At 45.8% G+C, this 14,406-nt stretch overlaps 2 protein-coding genes across 6 annotated transcripts in view; both read right to left on the bottom strand.

Moving 5' to 3' along the window:
- LOC138627885 (uncharacterized) overlaps positions 1 to 6,752 on the bottom strand; it is a 7,222-nt gene extending 470 nt beyond the window's left edge. The window contains exons 1-7 of one of the 3 annotated variants that reach the window (XM_069710526.1): positions 6,161 to 6,752; positions 3,356 to 3,609; positions 2,845 to 2,939; positions 2,360 to 2,516; positions 1,903 to 2,076; positions 1,560 to 1,607; positions 1 to 1,321 (exon numbers count right to left, since the gene is read on the bottom strand). The exon at positions 1 to 1,321 is cut by the window's left edge and continues 470 nt beyond it. In XM_069710526.1, coding sequence (XP_069566627.1) covers positions 414 to 1,321; positions 1,560 to 1,607; positions 1,903 to 2,076; positions 2,360 to 2,516; positions 2,845 to 2,939; positions 3,356 to 3,497 — 1,524 coding nt within the window. In that variant the 5' untranslated portion in view covers positions 3,498 to 3,609; positions 6,161 to 6,752 and the 3' untranslated portion in view covers positions 1 to 413. Of the gene's footprint in view, positions 1,322 to 1,559; positions 1,608 to 1,902; positions 2,077 to 2,359; positions 2,517 to 2,844; positions 2,940 to 3,355; positions 4,317 to 5,427; positions 5,506 to 6,160 lie in introns of those variants that run through there. The other 2 variants (XM_069710524.1, XM_069710525.1) reach the window with 2 other exon arrangements.
- Positions 6,751 to 13,703, bottom strand: LOC138627892 (synaptosomal-associated protein 25). 3 transcript variants are annotated; one of them, XM_069710538.1, is made up of 9 exons: positions 13,619 to 13,697; positions 13,090 to 13,238; positions 12,200 to 12,417; positions 11,014 to 11,055; positions 10,197 to 10,245; positions 8,849 to 8,960; positions 7,845 to 7,991; positions 7,467 to 7,611; positions 6,751 to 7,084 (listed from the first exon to the last, which is right to left on the bottom strand). In XM_069710538.1, the coding sequence occupies exons 3-9, from the start codon at positions 12,278 to 12,280 to the stop codon at positions 7,019 to 7,021; spliced, it is 642 nt and encodes a 213-aa protein (XP_069566639.1). In that variant the 5' UTR covers positions 12,281 to 12,417; positions 13,090 to 13,238; positions 13,619 to 13,697; the 3' UTR covers positions 6,751 to 7,018. The 3 variants fall into 3 exon arrangements, with proteins under 3 accessions (XP_069566639.1, XP_069566640.1, XP_069566638.1); XM_069710539.1 differs by lacking the exons at positions 8,849 to 8,960; positions 13,090 to 13,238 and adding an exon at positions 9,237 to 9,354 and having other exon boundaries at positions 13,619 to 13,703; XM_069710537.1 differs by lacking the exon at positions 13,090 to 13,238 and having other exon boundaries at positions 13,619 to 13,703.
- Between the last annotated feature and the right edge of the window lie 703 nt (positions 13,704 to 14,406).

Here is a 14,406-nt window from a genome sequence, read left to right as displayed (position 1 = left end):
CCAGCGATGCGTGGAGCCAATCAGGAGAGAGCGTCTTAAAAGACACAAAACGGTCCGTTGTTGAAAAAAACTTATATCCAATGGAGTTCAAGACTGCAGATAAAAACAGGAAAAGTGTCAAATATGCCTCAAAAACAACAACAACAACAACAAAACACCTTTTAAAATGCCAAAAAAAACAAAAAACAGACTTCGACAAACAAATATGAATCCAGGAGAAACGATCGCGGCCCAAAACTGGACGATCTTGTGCCTCCGAGCGGGAAAACATTTCAGTCCAATTTTCGTCAAAGGAACGTTTGTGTCCAGCTCATGATGTCCGACATCGTCCGTGATTTAACGGAGCGGATGAAGACTCCTCCTCCCTCCTCCTCCTCCGTCGTCTTCCTTCCCGTTTCCTTGACGACCACCTTTCAGAGGTGCGACGCGGGGTGATGGTGGTGACGCGTCGTCGCCAGCTGTCCGCCGTTGGTTTTGTCCCTCAGCATGGTCAGCGCCGTGCCGGAGAAGTCCCTCAGGATGTCCACCGTCTCCCTCTGCAGCAGCAGCGACTCCTGCACGAACTCCTGCTGGCTCTCCACCAGGAGCTGCACCGACTGGGCGAGCACCTCCAGGGAGCGCGACACCGAGGTCAGCAGCATGCGGCTGGCCCGCTGCTGCTGGAGGCTCTGGGACGACATCTCCGCCACCCGCTGCTGCGTCCGCTGGGAGGAGCCTCCGGCCGGCAGGGGGTCCGACGGGTGGGGGCCCGACGAGGAGGAGGCGGGACCGGGTTTAGGGGCCGAGGAGGAGGGAGGAGGTTGGTGGGAGTTGGAGGAGGGAGCGGAGGTCACGGTGGAGGCGGCGGAGGGTGAAGCAGCAGAGGAAGCAGGCGGAGGAGGAGGAGGAGGGATGGAGGTAGAGGAGGGCGCCGGGGGAGAGGTAGCATCGTTGGCAGCAACAGTAGAGGAGGACGCGGGAGGAAGGGGAGGGAGAGAGGAGGAGGAGGAGGAGGAAGGAGCAGGGGGGGGCGAGGGAGTCGTGGGGGACTGTGACGGAGGAGGAGGAGGCGCAGCAGAGGATGAAGCTGCATCTGACTCGGACACAGGAGGGAAACCAGAGGAGGTGGAGGCCTCGGAGGGGGAGGAGGGTCCAGGTGGTTTGGAGGAGGTCTGGCTCTGGCCGTTGTTCCGGGAGTAGGTGTGCACCGGCTTCGTCCTCGCCGGGGCGTCGTTGGGCAGCGGGTCCAGGGAGGCGGCGGAGGAGGAGGAGGGCGGCGGCGGCGGACCGGAGGAGGAGGAGAACGCCGGGTCGTCGTTTTCCTCATAATCCATGACGGGTTCTGGTCGGTTACAGGATCAGAACATCGATAAACGTTTAATAACACAACTCACTCAAAAGATGGTTTTTTTATTTTTATTTTTTCAGGTAAAAGGAAGTGAATCTAGTTTTTTCCCCTTCGATCGACCGAATGTTCAAATTAGAAGCTTTTAAAGACGCTTAAACAACATTTAAATTCGTATTAATTAAAATCTCGTAAAGATTCGGACACATGCTTGTTTCATTGCGTGTTATCTTACCTCCATCATCGGCCATGTCGAAGTCGGAGGAGGAGTGGAACGGATCACCTGCAAAACACAGACAGCTTTTAGGGGAACTACCGCCACCTTCTGGTGGCAGTGAGACATTACCACCAGGAGATTGTAAAAAAAAATATTTATTTTTTATGATGATTTTCAACAAAAAAAAAAAAGAAGCGTTTTTTTGTTTGTATTAACTAGTTGGTGTTTTTTTACTTGTTAAAGTATTTCAATCTGGTATTTGGTTCATTTTGCATCGTGTTTTCTTTATTTTTTTAAGAAAATAAAAGTTTGTTGTTAGTTCGACTGAGAAACTTTTTTGGGGTTATCGGGGTCGACTCACCTCCGAGATCTTTCTCCGGCGAAGACGGAGGCGAGATGTCGAAGGAGACTCCTCCCGGGAGCGAGTTGTCCGTCAGGCTGAGGTAGGAGTAGGCCGACGGGTTCGGGGGCAGGCCGTTACCGTAAAACTTTGAAAACTCCTCATCGTCGCCAAAGTCCAGATCGCTGTCGCTGTCTGAGGGGGAAAAATAAAAAACACTTAAAAACTAGTAAATTAAATGAGAAGCAGCACTTTAATTTGTTAGTACATTATATTTTATTTAATCTCTGCAAGAGCGCAAAATCGGAAAAACTCAGTTTCATCAACACCTCAAAGTTATTATATGAAAAACTATCCAATAAATAAAGTTTGCAGCCTCAACAGGAAACCTTTTATCCATTTTTTCCCAGGATTTTCAAGGATAAAAGTCCGTGTCACGCAATATTAACGTGTAACATGAAGGGCTGGTTTGCTTCACCTCCTCGAGGACTCATCATCAGGATCTTGTGGACCATCCGCTCCACGGGGCCGAGCTTCTTCTTCCTCAGGTTGGTGCCGTTGGGACCTCGCAGCGCGGCGATGCGGCGCTTCCCGTCGCATTTCAGGTCCGCCCATTTCTTCATGATCTGACGTACCTGCGAAGGTAATAGAAAAAAAACACCCCAAATATTCATTTATAAATCCGAGAGGCTCCAAGAATGTTGACCTTGTGTTTTTTTTGTGTTTTTTCCTCTCTTGTGCAATTTTACAATAAAAAGTCAGATATAAATGATTTAAATAAAAACTAATTAGAAAAGGATTAGGCTTCCTGGTTATCACCTGCAGGACAAATGTGAATGTTTATTTAAAATAAGAAAAAAACTAAACCATGTCTGAGAGTGAAACTAAAATTAAGCTTTGTTAAAAATAGAAAAGAAAAACTTGAACGAAAGTTAAATAAAGATTGCGATGCCGGTCACGAACCTCTCGGTGATTCTCCCCCAGGTCGTTGATCTGACTGGTGATGGCGGCCCACGTCTGTTTCTTGGCTTCAGCCGACACCCCCTGGTTAAACTTCCCTACAGGGACGAAGATAATATGCACAACGTCCAAAAAAACGTTTTAAATCAAAGTGAAGCCTTCAAAGCAAAATAACTTTTTTCTTCCCCAACCTTCCTGTTTTCTGTTTTACAGTTAAATTTCACAAGGTGTTCAGCAGCGTACCTGAAGAGATGTTTTTTGTTTTAAGTTTTAACACCTGCACCGGAGCCACATGAATAATTTAGAGACTAAATTCCACTGAATGATTTCCGCATTTTATTGCCGGTTAAAACAGACGTCGCCGACCGGAGGGAATAATGATGTTGACATTTCAACTCGGGGGTCTTTCCCCCCCCGGGAGGTGGTTTCTTTTACCATCTGACCAATCACGAACAAGGACAGGTGTGCCGACAGCAGAGCGACATATTGAGCGAACGCCGTCCCTCCTACTCACTGAGGATGATGTATCGGTTCCTCTTCACCGCCTCCAGCAGCAGTTTGACCTCGTTGAAGGAGAACCTCGGTTTGGCCCTCAACCCTCCTTTCCCACCTCCCACCCTGAACTCTTCATCGTCCTCGGGCCACTTAGTCGACATTTCTCCGGCTCAGCTGAAACTCCGGGCGGTGGGGTGGGGTGTAGTTGGGGGGGGGTGGGGGAGGTGGGGAGGGAGCCCTTTTCTGGTCCCGATTCACCTGACTGCACAGGACCTGCAGGAAAAAGTGGAGAGTCGGAAAATCCCAGAGGGTTAAATGTCAGACAGAAATAAAGAAAGAGCGACAAGAACGAGGAAGAAAACACACCGTGAAGAAGAATTAACTCCCAAGTAAATAAGATAGAAATAAAACACGACGTACCAAATATTCTGTCGAGCTGAGCATCATTTGTGCCTTAATAGGAGCTTTCGACAGGTTTGTGTATATATTTTCAAAGAGTTGTGTTTTTTTAGTTTTTTTAAGTCCATTTTTTATTTATTTTTTCTTGAGATATATTACTTTGTATGTCGATTTGGAGACGAAGAGCATCCGCCTCATAAAGCAATCGAAATTTTATGAATTCTCACCGAGTGTTTTTTGTGCTTACCAACAGCATAAATATGACCCACCCTCAGAGAAACGTGGAAAACATTATCCAGCTAATACCGCCAGCTTCAGTCCTTTAAAAGGCACGTTTTTTACAAAAATAAATTCAGTCGAGAATAATAAAACCTTCTACTTTAGTGTTTTCCAACTTGTTTAGCTCAGTGGCAGTAACACCTATAAAAAACTGGAGATTTGTGCTCTGTGAAACATCCTGTTCAACACCAGGTGGCAGTATAAAACAGTGTGCATTATAAAACAGCATCCAGTAAGCACATAGTTGTGGGAAAGAAGATAAATTAATGCATATTTCATAGCCAAGGTTACACAACTTGTTGATAATAAAAAAAAGGATTAAAAGAAAGGTAGCATGCTCAGCTGTTTAACCGACCGCTGTTTGAATACCGACATTGCCCAAACAGAAAGTCAAATACAAAATAGTGTTGTCTGAAAAAAGAGAAACTGAAGTGAAAAACCGTATTTAGACAGGAAGCCCGTGTCAGGTCGGACTGGAGATGCTGTTACGACCAAGAAGATCTCGGGTGGTTTTTTTAAGCTTGTGTCCGGATACTGCCCCCTACTGGATGGATTTAACAGGAATATCAACAAAACAAGGCCTTGGTGAAAAATGACACTGAAGGATGAGTAATGTTTCGATGTGCTGTGGTTAGCTCTCCATCTTTATCAAATAATTTAAATATCAATCTGGTTTTTATAGTGTACATAGTGAAACAAATTGATATCTTTACTAAAGTCTTGTATTAAAATCAAAAATACCTTAATATATATATATATAACAAGAAAAATATCAACTCCATACTGGTGAAAATATGAAAACATATCAGTCTGACCAAGCTACTTAAATGAATGTAGTGGCGTGAGGATTTATTTTCTATTTGGTTTGTCTCTAGCTTTTCAATTAAAGCCAGATTTTGCCACAATCTGCTTCTATAGTGATAAAAAAAAAAAAAAAGTGAGCTTGTAAATGTATAAAGACGCGTTTTACACAAACTGTTGAAAACTTCTCATCACGAAACGATTTTAAATGGCGTGTCTTCGGTCTGCCCACGTGTTCCGTCGGAGCCAATCAGCTGCGACCTTCTTCAGCCTTTGTTGGGCTCGTGCCTGCCTCGCGCCCCCCGATGTCTCCCGTCGGCTAACCTCCGGATGAAACGACGCCGCGTTAAAACCGCGAAACCACACGGACCGAGAAAGTCGGCGCGGATCCGTGGGTTTACCGCGGACGTGACACGCGCGGTAACGGAGCCGCGACTATCGGTGGCCGAGCTAGAGGACGAAGATGTCTGGCCGCTCCGTCGCCACGCTGCTTGGTTTGGTATTGTGGCTGTTCGGGATGCGTCTCCGCTGGAGGGACGCGCCCGCGGTCCGTTACCGCGAACGAATCGTCATGTGCGCTTTTAAAACCCTGAATAGGGTGGAAATAATTACCGGGGAAAATGGCGCTGTTCTCCTTCCTCTGCGCGGTTCTCCCGAAAGTTCGGAGTGACGAGAAAACCCGAACTGCGCAGACTCCACAGCGCGTGCGATTTTTTTTTTTTTTTTCCTTGAACGCGCAACATCCCCCCCCCCCCCCCCGCTGCCCGCCAGGCACGTGCGCCAAATCAGTCCCATTTAAAACAAACAAACAAACAAACAAACAAATCATAAAAGTCACAAATTCGTATTAATGTTTTTGGTATTTCATGAAAAAAAAAGAACTGCTACGTAAATGTCATCACGTGCTGATACCCCCCCCCCCCGCCCACAGACAGCCCCTCCCCCCTCCGGTCCAAATTAAGCCATGCACACCAGATTTCTGTGCGCACTTTTATTCATAATCCTCATATTTCAGCATTTCACCACAACAAACACCGATATTCGCTCCTCCGCTGCACCACTTTGTTCGAGCAGTTGTCTGCGAACAAGTTTCACCTTCGATAAGCGACCCGGCCGGAGCAGTTCACGAAACTGAACCCAAATATATTTCTAATTGTCTGTTGTTGATTACATTTCATTTTCTAGGAAAATGCTGTGGATTTCTGAGTTTTTGGTATTTTCAGCAAAAAATACAACCTTAGATGAAATCAGACATCCCTCCCCCCTCCCCCCTTCAAATGACTGAATACAAATATTATAAATATTTTTTTTTTTTAAAGACAACCCTACCGCATCATCACCTCACCACCATTTTATATCAACGTGGAGGACGAGGAGATGAAGATGGAAGAGGGAACCAGGAAGAAGAACTTCCACGTTTGTCCGCTTGGTGTCGCCAGACGCCCTCATTTAAGGACAAATTACGTGTTTTCCTTCTTCTTAGGCAATACCCGGCTGGGCCTGCAGAGGGCGCCATCGCGCACGTGTTTCAACCACTATGGAAACATCTCAGAATAGAGAAATAGGGGGGGGGGGGGGGGGGGGGGTATACAAATATGTTTATATTGGTTTAATATCTTGAATTTTCCCTTTTAAGAAATGTGCAGATATTTTCTGCACAGATGGGAGTTATCCCTCGATGTGTCCAGACGAGGGTGGGGTTGAGGGTTTGAAGCTGCTCGCCACCACCCAGAGAGACGCTTTTTTTCCGAGTGGCTCCACCATGTTCATCTTTTGAATTCATGTGCTTTGTTTTGTTTTTCTCTGATCGCGCTCTCTGCTGCTGCTGTCGGCGGCGACGCTGCAGTGACCCACTTTCCCCACAGGGATCGTTAAAGCTTCCCGTGGTCCGAGTTCGAGGCCACCTTGACACGGGGTTAAAATCCCCCCCCCCCACAAAAATATTTAACCTCGTCATGCAACATGATCATTAACATCATAGGGAATGAATGGAGATATTAAAACACAAGACAAGACATAAAAGAACATTAAACAACACACTTCTGGTTCCTATGTGAATATCAAAAGCCATAATATTGTAGTGTCGACATTTCATGGTTGAAAAGTGACACGTGTAGAGAGGCAAGAGAGTAACCGTGGCAACACATTGGCACAGCATGCAAAACCATACGAAAGCATGAGATTCGAGAGGAGGAGGAGGATCCTATCGTTTCATCAGGTTGTTCGCTTTCTGGTTGGCGGCGTCGATGCGCGACACGTTCAGGTTGGCCTGCAGAGAGAGAGGGAGGAAAAAGACAAGAAACAGGAAGTCTGGATGAGAACCTGGCGGACTCAACCACCGGAGCGCTTCAAGTTTGCTTTGTTGCGACGACTCATCGAACAAAGTCTCCGATAAGAGACACCATCAAAACAAACTGCTGCAAGCTAACCGCAACAGCTGTAAGAGACTGAACTCTGTCTTCGTGTTGAACGGATGTAATTTAAAAAGCATTTAAAGCTCTTATTTTGAAGGCAGATGGAGCCTTTGTGTTCTATATTACAGCCGCGGACCGTCTCTTCTGTACATTTACGTAACTTTCAGACTCTTTTTATCACGAGGATGTTCCCGATAGAGGCCGGCGTGCTGTGAGGTCAGAGGTCAGCTGCGGTACCTTCCCATGTGTGCGTTCGATCTGAACGTTGTGCGTGTCGATCTCGCTGCCCATGTCCAGCGCGATGCTCTTCAGGTTTCTGATGATGCTGCCGACGTGAGCCAGGTTCTCCTCCATCTCGTCCTCGCGGGCGTCGTTAGTCACCCTGAGGCGCAGCGGCAGAACAAAACACAGGAGCACACAGTGTGTGTGTGTGTGTGTGTGTGTGTGTGTGTGTGTGTGTGTGTGTGTGTGTGTGTGTGTGTGTGTGTGTCATGATGGATGATGTCCTGTGTTTGGCCAGCTGCGTGGTCATATTACATGTGTTGTAAAGGAGAGCAAACACACACACACACACACACACACACACACACACACACACACACACACACACACTACCTGCGGATGTATCCTCCACTCATGATCATTTGCTCCCTCTCGTCGACAACTCGGGACGACGGCGGCTGATTGGACACGACGCCGTCCTGACCGGAAGCTCCGCCCCAAACTGCCTTGTAGGCTCCGCTCTCCTCAAAAGCCTTCAGTCTGACAGAGACACTTCATTAATGTTGTTTTTTTCTATTGTTTAATGTGACACACAGGAACCGTACTGCACCCACACTGGCAGGACAGTATTGTTTTATTATGTTGTTGGAATAAAGGTAGTGCGAGGTGACCGTCTGGGTACAGCAGTGGTCCTATAAACACACACTATAAAGACAACAAAAATGTTACGAGATGAAATCTGTGCAGCTGAAAATCCTCAGAGCAGCAAAGCAAGCCAGCAACAAAAGCTGAAAGCAACAAATGAACCTGATGTGAGGACAGTCTTGTAAAAAAAACAGGTCTTCTTGAATCTTCTTTTCTAATGAATGAGGGATTATTTTCAGATGGACCTCCAGAAAACTAAGAAGAAGGAGTGACTTTATCTAACAACACCGAGATAACTGATGGACACATTTTATTCACTTTGGATTTGATGAGAGAAGTTGAATGGGAGTCTATGGAGCCGGAGGCTTTTTGGAGCCGACCTCTAGTGGCACTCGCTGGTATTGCAGCTGAAGACACTTCTGGATCAGAACCATTTTACAGACCTGAAGCTACGAACTGTTTTATATACGGTCTGTGGGAGGAACCCATTGCATTGTGGGAGCAGATACGAATCCTGGCCGGGAATTATCTGTCACTTTCATTAGCGTTCGGCCTCCTGTACGACGCCATACATGCTAAAATCCAGTAGATGGCAGTAAAGAATCCAGTTATACATATTATAGAGCGGTTGACACACACACACACACACACACACACACACACACACACACACACACACACACACACACACACACACACACACACACACACACACACACACACACACACACACACACACACACACCACCTACTTCTCACAGGAGCAGAGGCCACAGCACTTGCCCAGGTCGGTCAGGTTTTTCTCTGCCTCCTTCATATCAGAGTTGATCTGATCCAAGCCCTCCTCTATACGCTCCAACTGCTCTATGAAGAGGAGGAGGAGGCGGGAGGGAGGGAGGGAGGGAGGGAGGGAGGCGAAGCAAAATCCAAACGAGAAAATAAATAAATAAATAAATCACCAATTACTTCCCAAATAGCTGCACAAACGAACTAAAAAAAACAAAAAACAAAACAGCTGCAAGCAACTGAAATCACGTCACTCTGCACGAGCGAAAGCTCTGCAAGTTTTTAATCTGATTTAATAAAACTGGGCGCCACCAGCGGGGATGAAGGAGGAGATCCCGGGGAAACCAGACCTACTTCCTGATTGGCCAGCTACACAGACCACAGCACCGGGCCATGTCTGTCAGGTTCTTCTCTGCCTCCCTCATGTCCCTGTTGACGGAGTCCATGCCCTCCTCAATACGCTCCAACTGCTCTGTTAGGAACGGGAGTTTTTATGGCGGTGGGGTTTCATGGTGTCGGAAACAACGATCTGATTGGTCGAAAAAGGCTCATTCAAAGACAACGTGTACCAACAATACCCGTTAATTAAAAAAAAGAGCGTTTGTGAACTTAAATCGACGGTCTCGTCACTTCTGTGACTTTCGTCCGTCTGGTGGCAACGAACACGAGGCGCAATCAAAAAGTTCAGAGCTGAGAAACGTCAGATTTTGGGTCAAACTTTGAGAACGTGTTGGAGAACCACGTTGCCATGGCGATACAAAAAACCTGCTCACAAAGTTAACAAACAGCTAATAACGCTAAGAAAGTTCTCAGTAGAAGGCTGGGGAACGAATTCACGGTGACACAACCACCGGTGACGTCAAACAAAACCCACCCGGTGTCTCCTGAACCCGACGCGCCTTCTTCTTCGGTCTCGGACAGTGAAGCTCCGCCCCTCTTTGAAACGTGACTGTTACCCAGAAACACGTCGCCCGGCTCGTCGCTTCCTCGCCGTCGACTTCCTGAAGCGGTTCGAGTGTCTCTGTTCACCGCTTACAGAGTTTGACCCAGAAAATCTGACGTTTTCTGTTTGTTTTGTTTGCGCCATCAGGCGGCGCTGCTTTAAAAACTGCCACGATTCTGTCGTGGAAATCACTGCATGGGCTCAGGAACACTTATTGAACACTTGGCGTGTTGAAGAATTTCTGTTCCCCTAAAATTTTGCGTCACTGCGCTGAACGTTGTTCCCTCACGACAGGAACGTTTTTTGATCGACCCTCGTGTGACTCCACCACCAACGAGAACGTACGCAGCGATGAAGTAGAGTTGATTTACCTCCTTGTTCATCTAACATCACCACAGTCCTGATGCCGACGTCTTTACTCTGCAGGGAGGACGCACACAACAACTCGTTAGGAACAACCTCTGATTCAAGATTGATGAAGATTGATGAAGATTAAACTGCTGCAGGTTATTAATATATAATCATCACGTGGAGATGCAGTTAGAGACAATCGTCACGTCAATCAAAACTTTATATAGATATACATACAATAGAATATAAACACTTCACATGCATCATGTGGTGTGCCGTCATGATGAATGTGCAGGAGTGATTTCCGCTTGTGGAAACACGCGAGGACTAACGACCGGACCGGACGGGGATGCTAACACGGTTACCGTGACGTTTATTCACTCTCGCTCCGAGAGTTTTTCTTAATGAGTTCTAATCACCGTAAGACTCTCCAGTTCATATTGATAGTGTGTGTGTGTGTGTGTGTGTGTGTGTGTGTGTGTGTGTGTGTGTGTGTGTGTGTGTGTGTGTGTGTGTGTGTGTGTGTGTGTGTGTGTGTGTGTGTGTGTGTGTGTGTGTGTGTGTGTGTGTGTGTGTGTGTGTGTGTGTGTGTGTGTGTGTGTGTGTGTGTGTGTGTGTGTGTGTGTGTGTGTGTGTGTGTGTGTGTGTGTGTGTGTGTGTGTGTGGTGTGTTTGTGTGTGTGTGTGTGGTGTGTTTGTGTGTGTGTGTATGTGGTGTGTGTGGTGTGTTTGTGTGTGTGTGTGGTGTGTGTGTGTGTGTGTGTGGTGTGTGTGGTGTGTTTGTGTGTGTGTGTGTGTGTGTGTGTGTGGTGTGTGTGTGGTGTGTGTGTGTGTGTACCTCCTCAGCCAACTGAGCCATCCGTCGTGTGCTCTCCAAAGACTGAAAGAAAACAAACAAAGGAAGCATCACTTTAATGTTTCAGACAACATTCAACAAACGATGTTCTATTTTAAATTAAATCTACAGTGAAGCGCTCGAACAAACACTTTTTACACGTGAGAGCAGCAGCCGACATGATGACACGAATTCACGCTGTACTGGTCCCTCGCCCCATGCTGTGTGTGTGTGTGTGTGTGTGTGTGTGTGTGTGTGTGTGTGTGTGTGTGTGTGTGTGTGTGTGTGTGTGTGTGTGTGTGTGTGTGTGTGTGTGTGTGTGTGTGTGTGTGTGTGTAAATATCATGTCGCTCCCCGGGGGATTCCCCACCGAGGGGGTGATGAGGTGAGAAATAGCTTTGACCTGCAGTAGCCTTTAAACCCTATAGATGTGTGTGTGTGTGTGTGTGTGTGTGTGTGTGTGTGTGTGTGTGTGTGTGTGTGTGTGTGTGTGTGTGTGTGTGTGTGTGTGTGTGTGTTTAGCACCGCCCCACACTGAGTGCATGAGCTCAGCTGTTGCACTGGAAGACCAGTTGTTTCTACGGCAACCAGGTGAGCCAGGTGTCCTTAAAGGGACAGCGCTCTGCAGCTGACACGTCGGCGGCACCGATCTTCTTCGCTCGTCACCTGGATGATTTTCAATCTTTTGTTTGGGTCGAGACTTCGTTCATGGTTTCTTTGTCTGACGCACACAGTTCACGATGCGACCTGCGTAGTGACTGATGACGTTTGTAACATCCATAAACTGGATATAAAAGAGTTCGTAGCTTCCAGCTCGGAAAAATGGTTCTGATCCAGAAATGTCTTCACTGCTGGTTGATGACATCACTGCTGGTTGATGACATCACTGCTGGTTGATGACATCACTGATGGTTGATGACATCACTGCTGGTTGATGACATCACTGCTGGTTGCCGCTCAGTGACATCAGGGGTCTCCAACATTTTTCTCTCTCAATGGAAATGTAATTTAAGGCACTTTTGCATCTGTCAGATGTTAACTGTGACTCAGCTAACCGTCATCATTATTATTATTATTATTATTATTATTATTATTATTATTATTATTATTATTATTATTATTATTATTATTATTATTCACAGTTCATCTTTAGAAGGCTAAAACATAAAAAAAAAAAAAAATCACTTACCTCATCTGTGACCTGATTGGCTCTCCTTTGTAGCTCCTCCTGCTCTGTTAAAATGGACGGGTCTGAACGCATGTTGGCCATGCGTGTGTGTGTGTGTGTGTGTGTGTGTGTGTGTGTGTGTGTGTGTGTGTGTGTGTGTGTGTGTGTGTGTGTGTGTGTGTGTGTGTGTTCAATCCCAGGCGACCAGATTAGGCTGCAGCATCAGGTGGTTTTGGCACCTGGGGAGAGAGAGGGGGATGACATGATTATCTGACAGACGTCTCACCTACAAAAAACAATCTCAATTAAAAACAGTTGAATTTTCTTCATTACAGCAGGATCATATTTTTAGTAGCTTCCCATCGAGTCCTGTGAAAGTTTATTTACAGGTAACCCACGTCTTATTTTCTTCACTATAACATTGCATTCAAATAAAGAGATCAGCACCTCAACACGTGCAGCTGCAGTCAGATCGAATAACCTCGGAGAGAAAAAACACGGCGGGAATTACGGTGGTTGAAGATCTGGTTGTCTTGACAACCAAGCAGCTATAACATCCAGCGCGACGCCACTTCGTTCGGCGGCGAAAACATCACCGCTGACCCGAAACCGCCCAATCATCACTCAGTCTGAGCGGCAACGCTGTCAAAACGTTTTAATCTCAATTTAGTCTCTAAACCGTTGAAAACTCCCTGCAGAGATCCTTTTATTAAAATATACATAAAACGTCAGCACGCAAACATCAAAGGTTAGTTCTTCTTCTTCTTCGTCAGAAGTTATTTTAATAGAAAAATAAAATCTGCAGTTTGCAAAATTAAATTTGGAGTTGATAAACGTGACTTTCTGGTTTTAGATTGTTTTCTTAATCTAAAACTTGTTCGATTGTAAAAAAAAAATCCACTTTAACTAACTTTATGTTCGCAGTTTGATTGACACCAGTTTGATTGACAGCTTCATGACGGAGGGTCACATCTGGAAATCATGTGTTCGTGTCCTGCTCCAATTAAGATGCTCAGATGTCCCCACAACGTCCTCAAACATGTGTTAGGTCCTCACAATACTGTAAAATCACACACACACACACACACACACACACACACACACACACACACACACACACACACACACACACACACACACACACACACACACACACACACACACACACACACGTGCAGCTGAGTCCAGCTGCTGTTCAACACACGCGCCTGTTCTTCCTATTTCCGAGACAAATACGGAAAATACGCAAATTATTTAATAAAGAAGTTGGAAATAAACCGAATCTGAAACGTCCGGCTGCGCGTCGTCTTCTCTACTTGTTTAGATCAAAAACAAACTAGAATTAAACTGCTCGAACTTACAATAACTTCAGATCCCAAAAGCGGGATGTGACTAAAAAAACAACAGCTGTGATGTTGTTGATTTAAATATGAATCCTACCTTCCGTCACTGCGTCTTTTTGTGCAGCTTTTTATCCGGATCAAGCAGTCTGCAGCGGAAACCTGTTGTTCCTCCTCCGTTATCCCTCCTCAGCATCCTCCTCATCCTCCCCTCCTCCTCCTCCTCCCCTCCTCCTCCCCCTCCTCCCCCCACCGCACCGACACGCCCCCCTGAACCAAACACACACACAGCAGCGTTCAAAACCACAAAGTTCACGCGTGGATATGAAAACGCAGAAATTACATGTCAAAGTAAAACAAAAATAAATGAAATAAAAGCTTTAAACAAACGTGACAACTTCACTTCCTTTTTATCCACAAAACCATAAAAAAAGAAAGTTTGACGTCTATGTTAAACTCTCTTCTTCTTCTTTCCTGCCTTTGTTCGCGCATCGCGGCGTTTCTTTGCCTCATTACCGCCACCTGTTGGACTGTACGCCTGCGCGTCACGCATGCGCAAAAACAAACAACAGCGGGGCCACACAGGAAAACTTTGCTCCATATCGCCACTAGAGGTCAAAAGCCCATTATTATAGTTACTTGAATTGAATCAGGAGTGTTGACATAAATTAACAATATATTTTTTTTATCATCTATGTGCATTAATAATATTTACTCAGAAATATTTATAGTAACATTAGGTCTAAGGTGCATTTCTTTATTTAGTGTTTATAGCTTTGTGTGTGTATTTATAGATTAGTCTTTATTTTTTATATTTTCTAAACTTTTAAATTTGTTATATTTTTTATTGTGTGTAGGCCCATTTTTTTTATTTTGTATTTTTTTGTG

Source organism: Brachyistius frenatus, unplaced genomic scaffold (genome assembly GCF_029030835.1).
Source record: "Brachyistius frenatus isolate BFR_SWC_R1_liver_20210118 unplaced genomic scaffold, ASM2903083v1 Contig_92, whole genome shotgun sequence".
NCBI lineage: Eukaryota > Metazoa > Chordata > Actinopteri > Embiotocidae > Brachyistius > Brachyistius frenatus.
Note: the sequence above shows the minus strand (reverse complement) of the source record. Positions and strands in the feature narration are given on the sequence as shown.

What these genes read in the sequence shown, in the direction of transcription:
- LOC138627892 (XM_069710539.1), bottom strand. Translation starts at nt 12,280, where the DNA reads ATGGCCAACATGCGTTCAGACCCGTCCATTTTAACAGAGCAGGAGGAG. An exon ending in TGTAGCTGGCCAATCAGGAA is followed by an intron (nt 7,992 to 9,236) that starts GTAGGTCTGGTT and finishes TGTCTCTGTCAG; the next exon opens with ACTGAAGGCTTTTGAGGAGA. An exon ending in AGTGGAGGATACATCCGCAG is followed by an intron (nt 7,612 to 7,844) that starts GTAGTGTGTGTG and finishes GCTGCGCCTCAG; the next exon opens with GGTGACTAACGACGCCCGCG.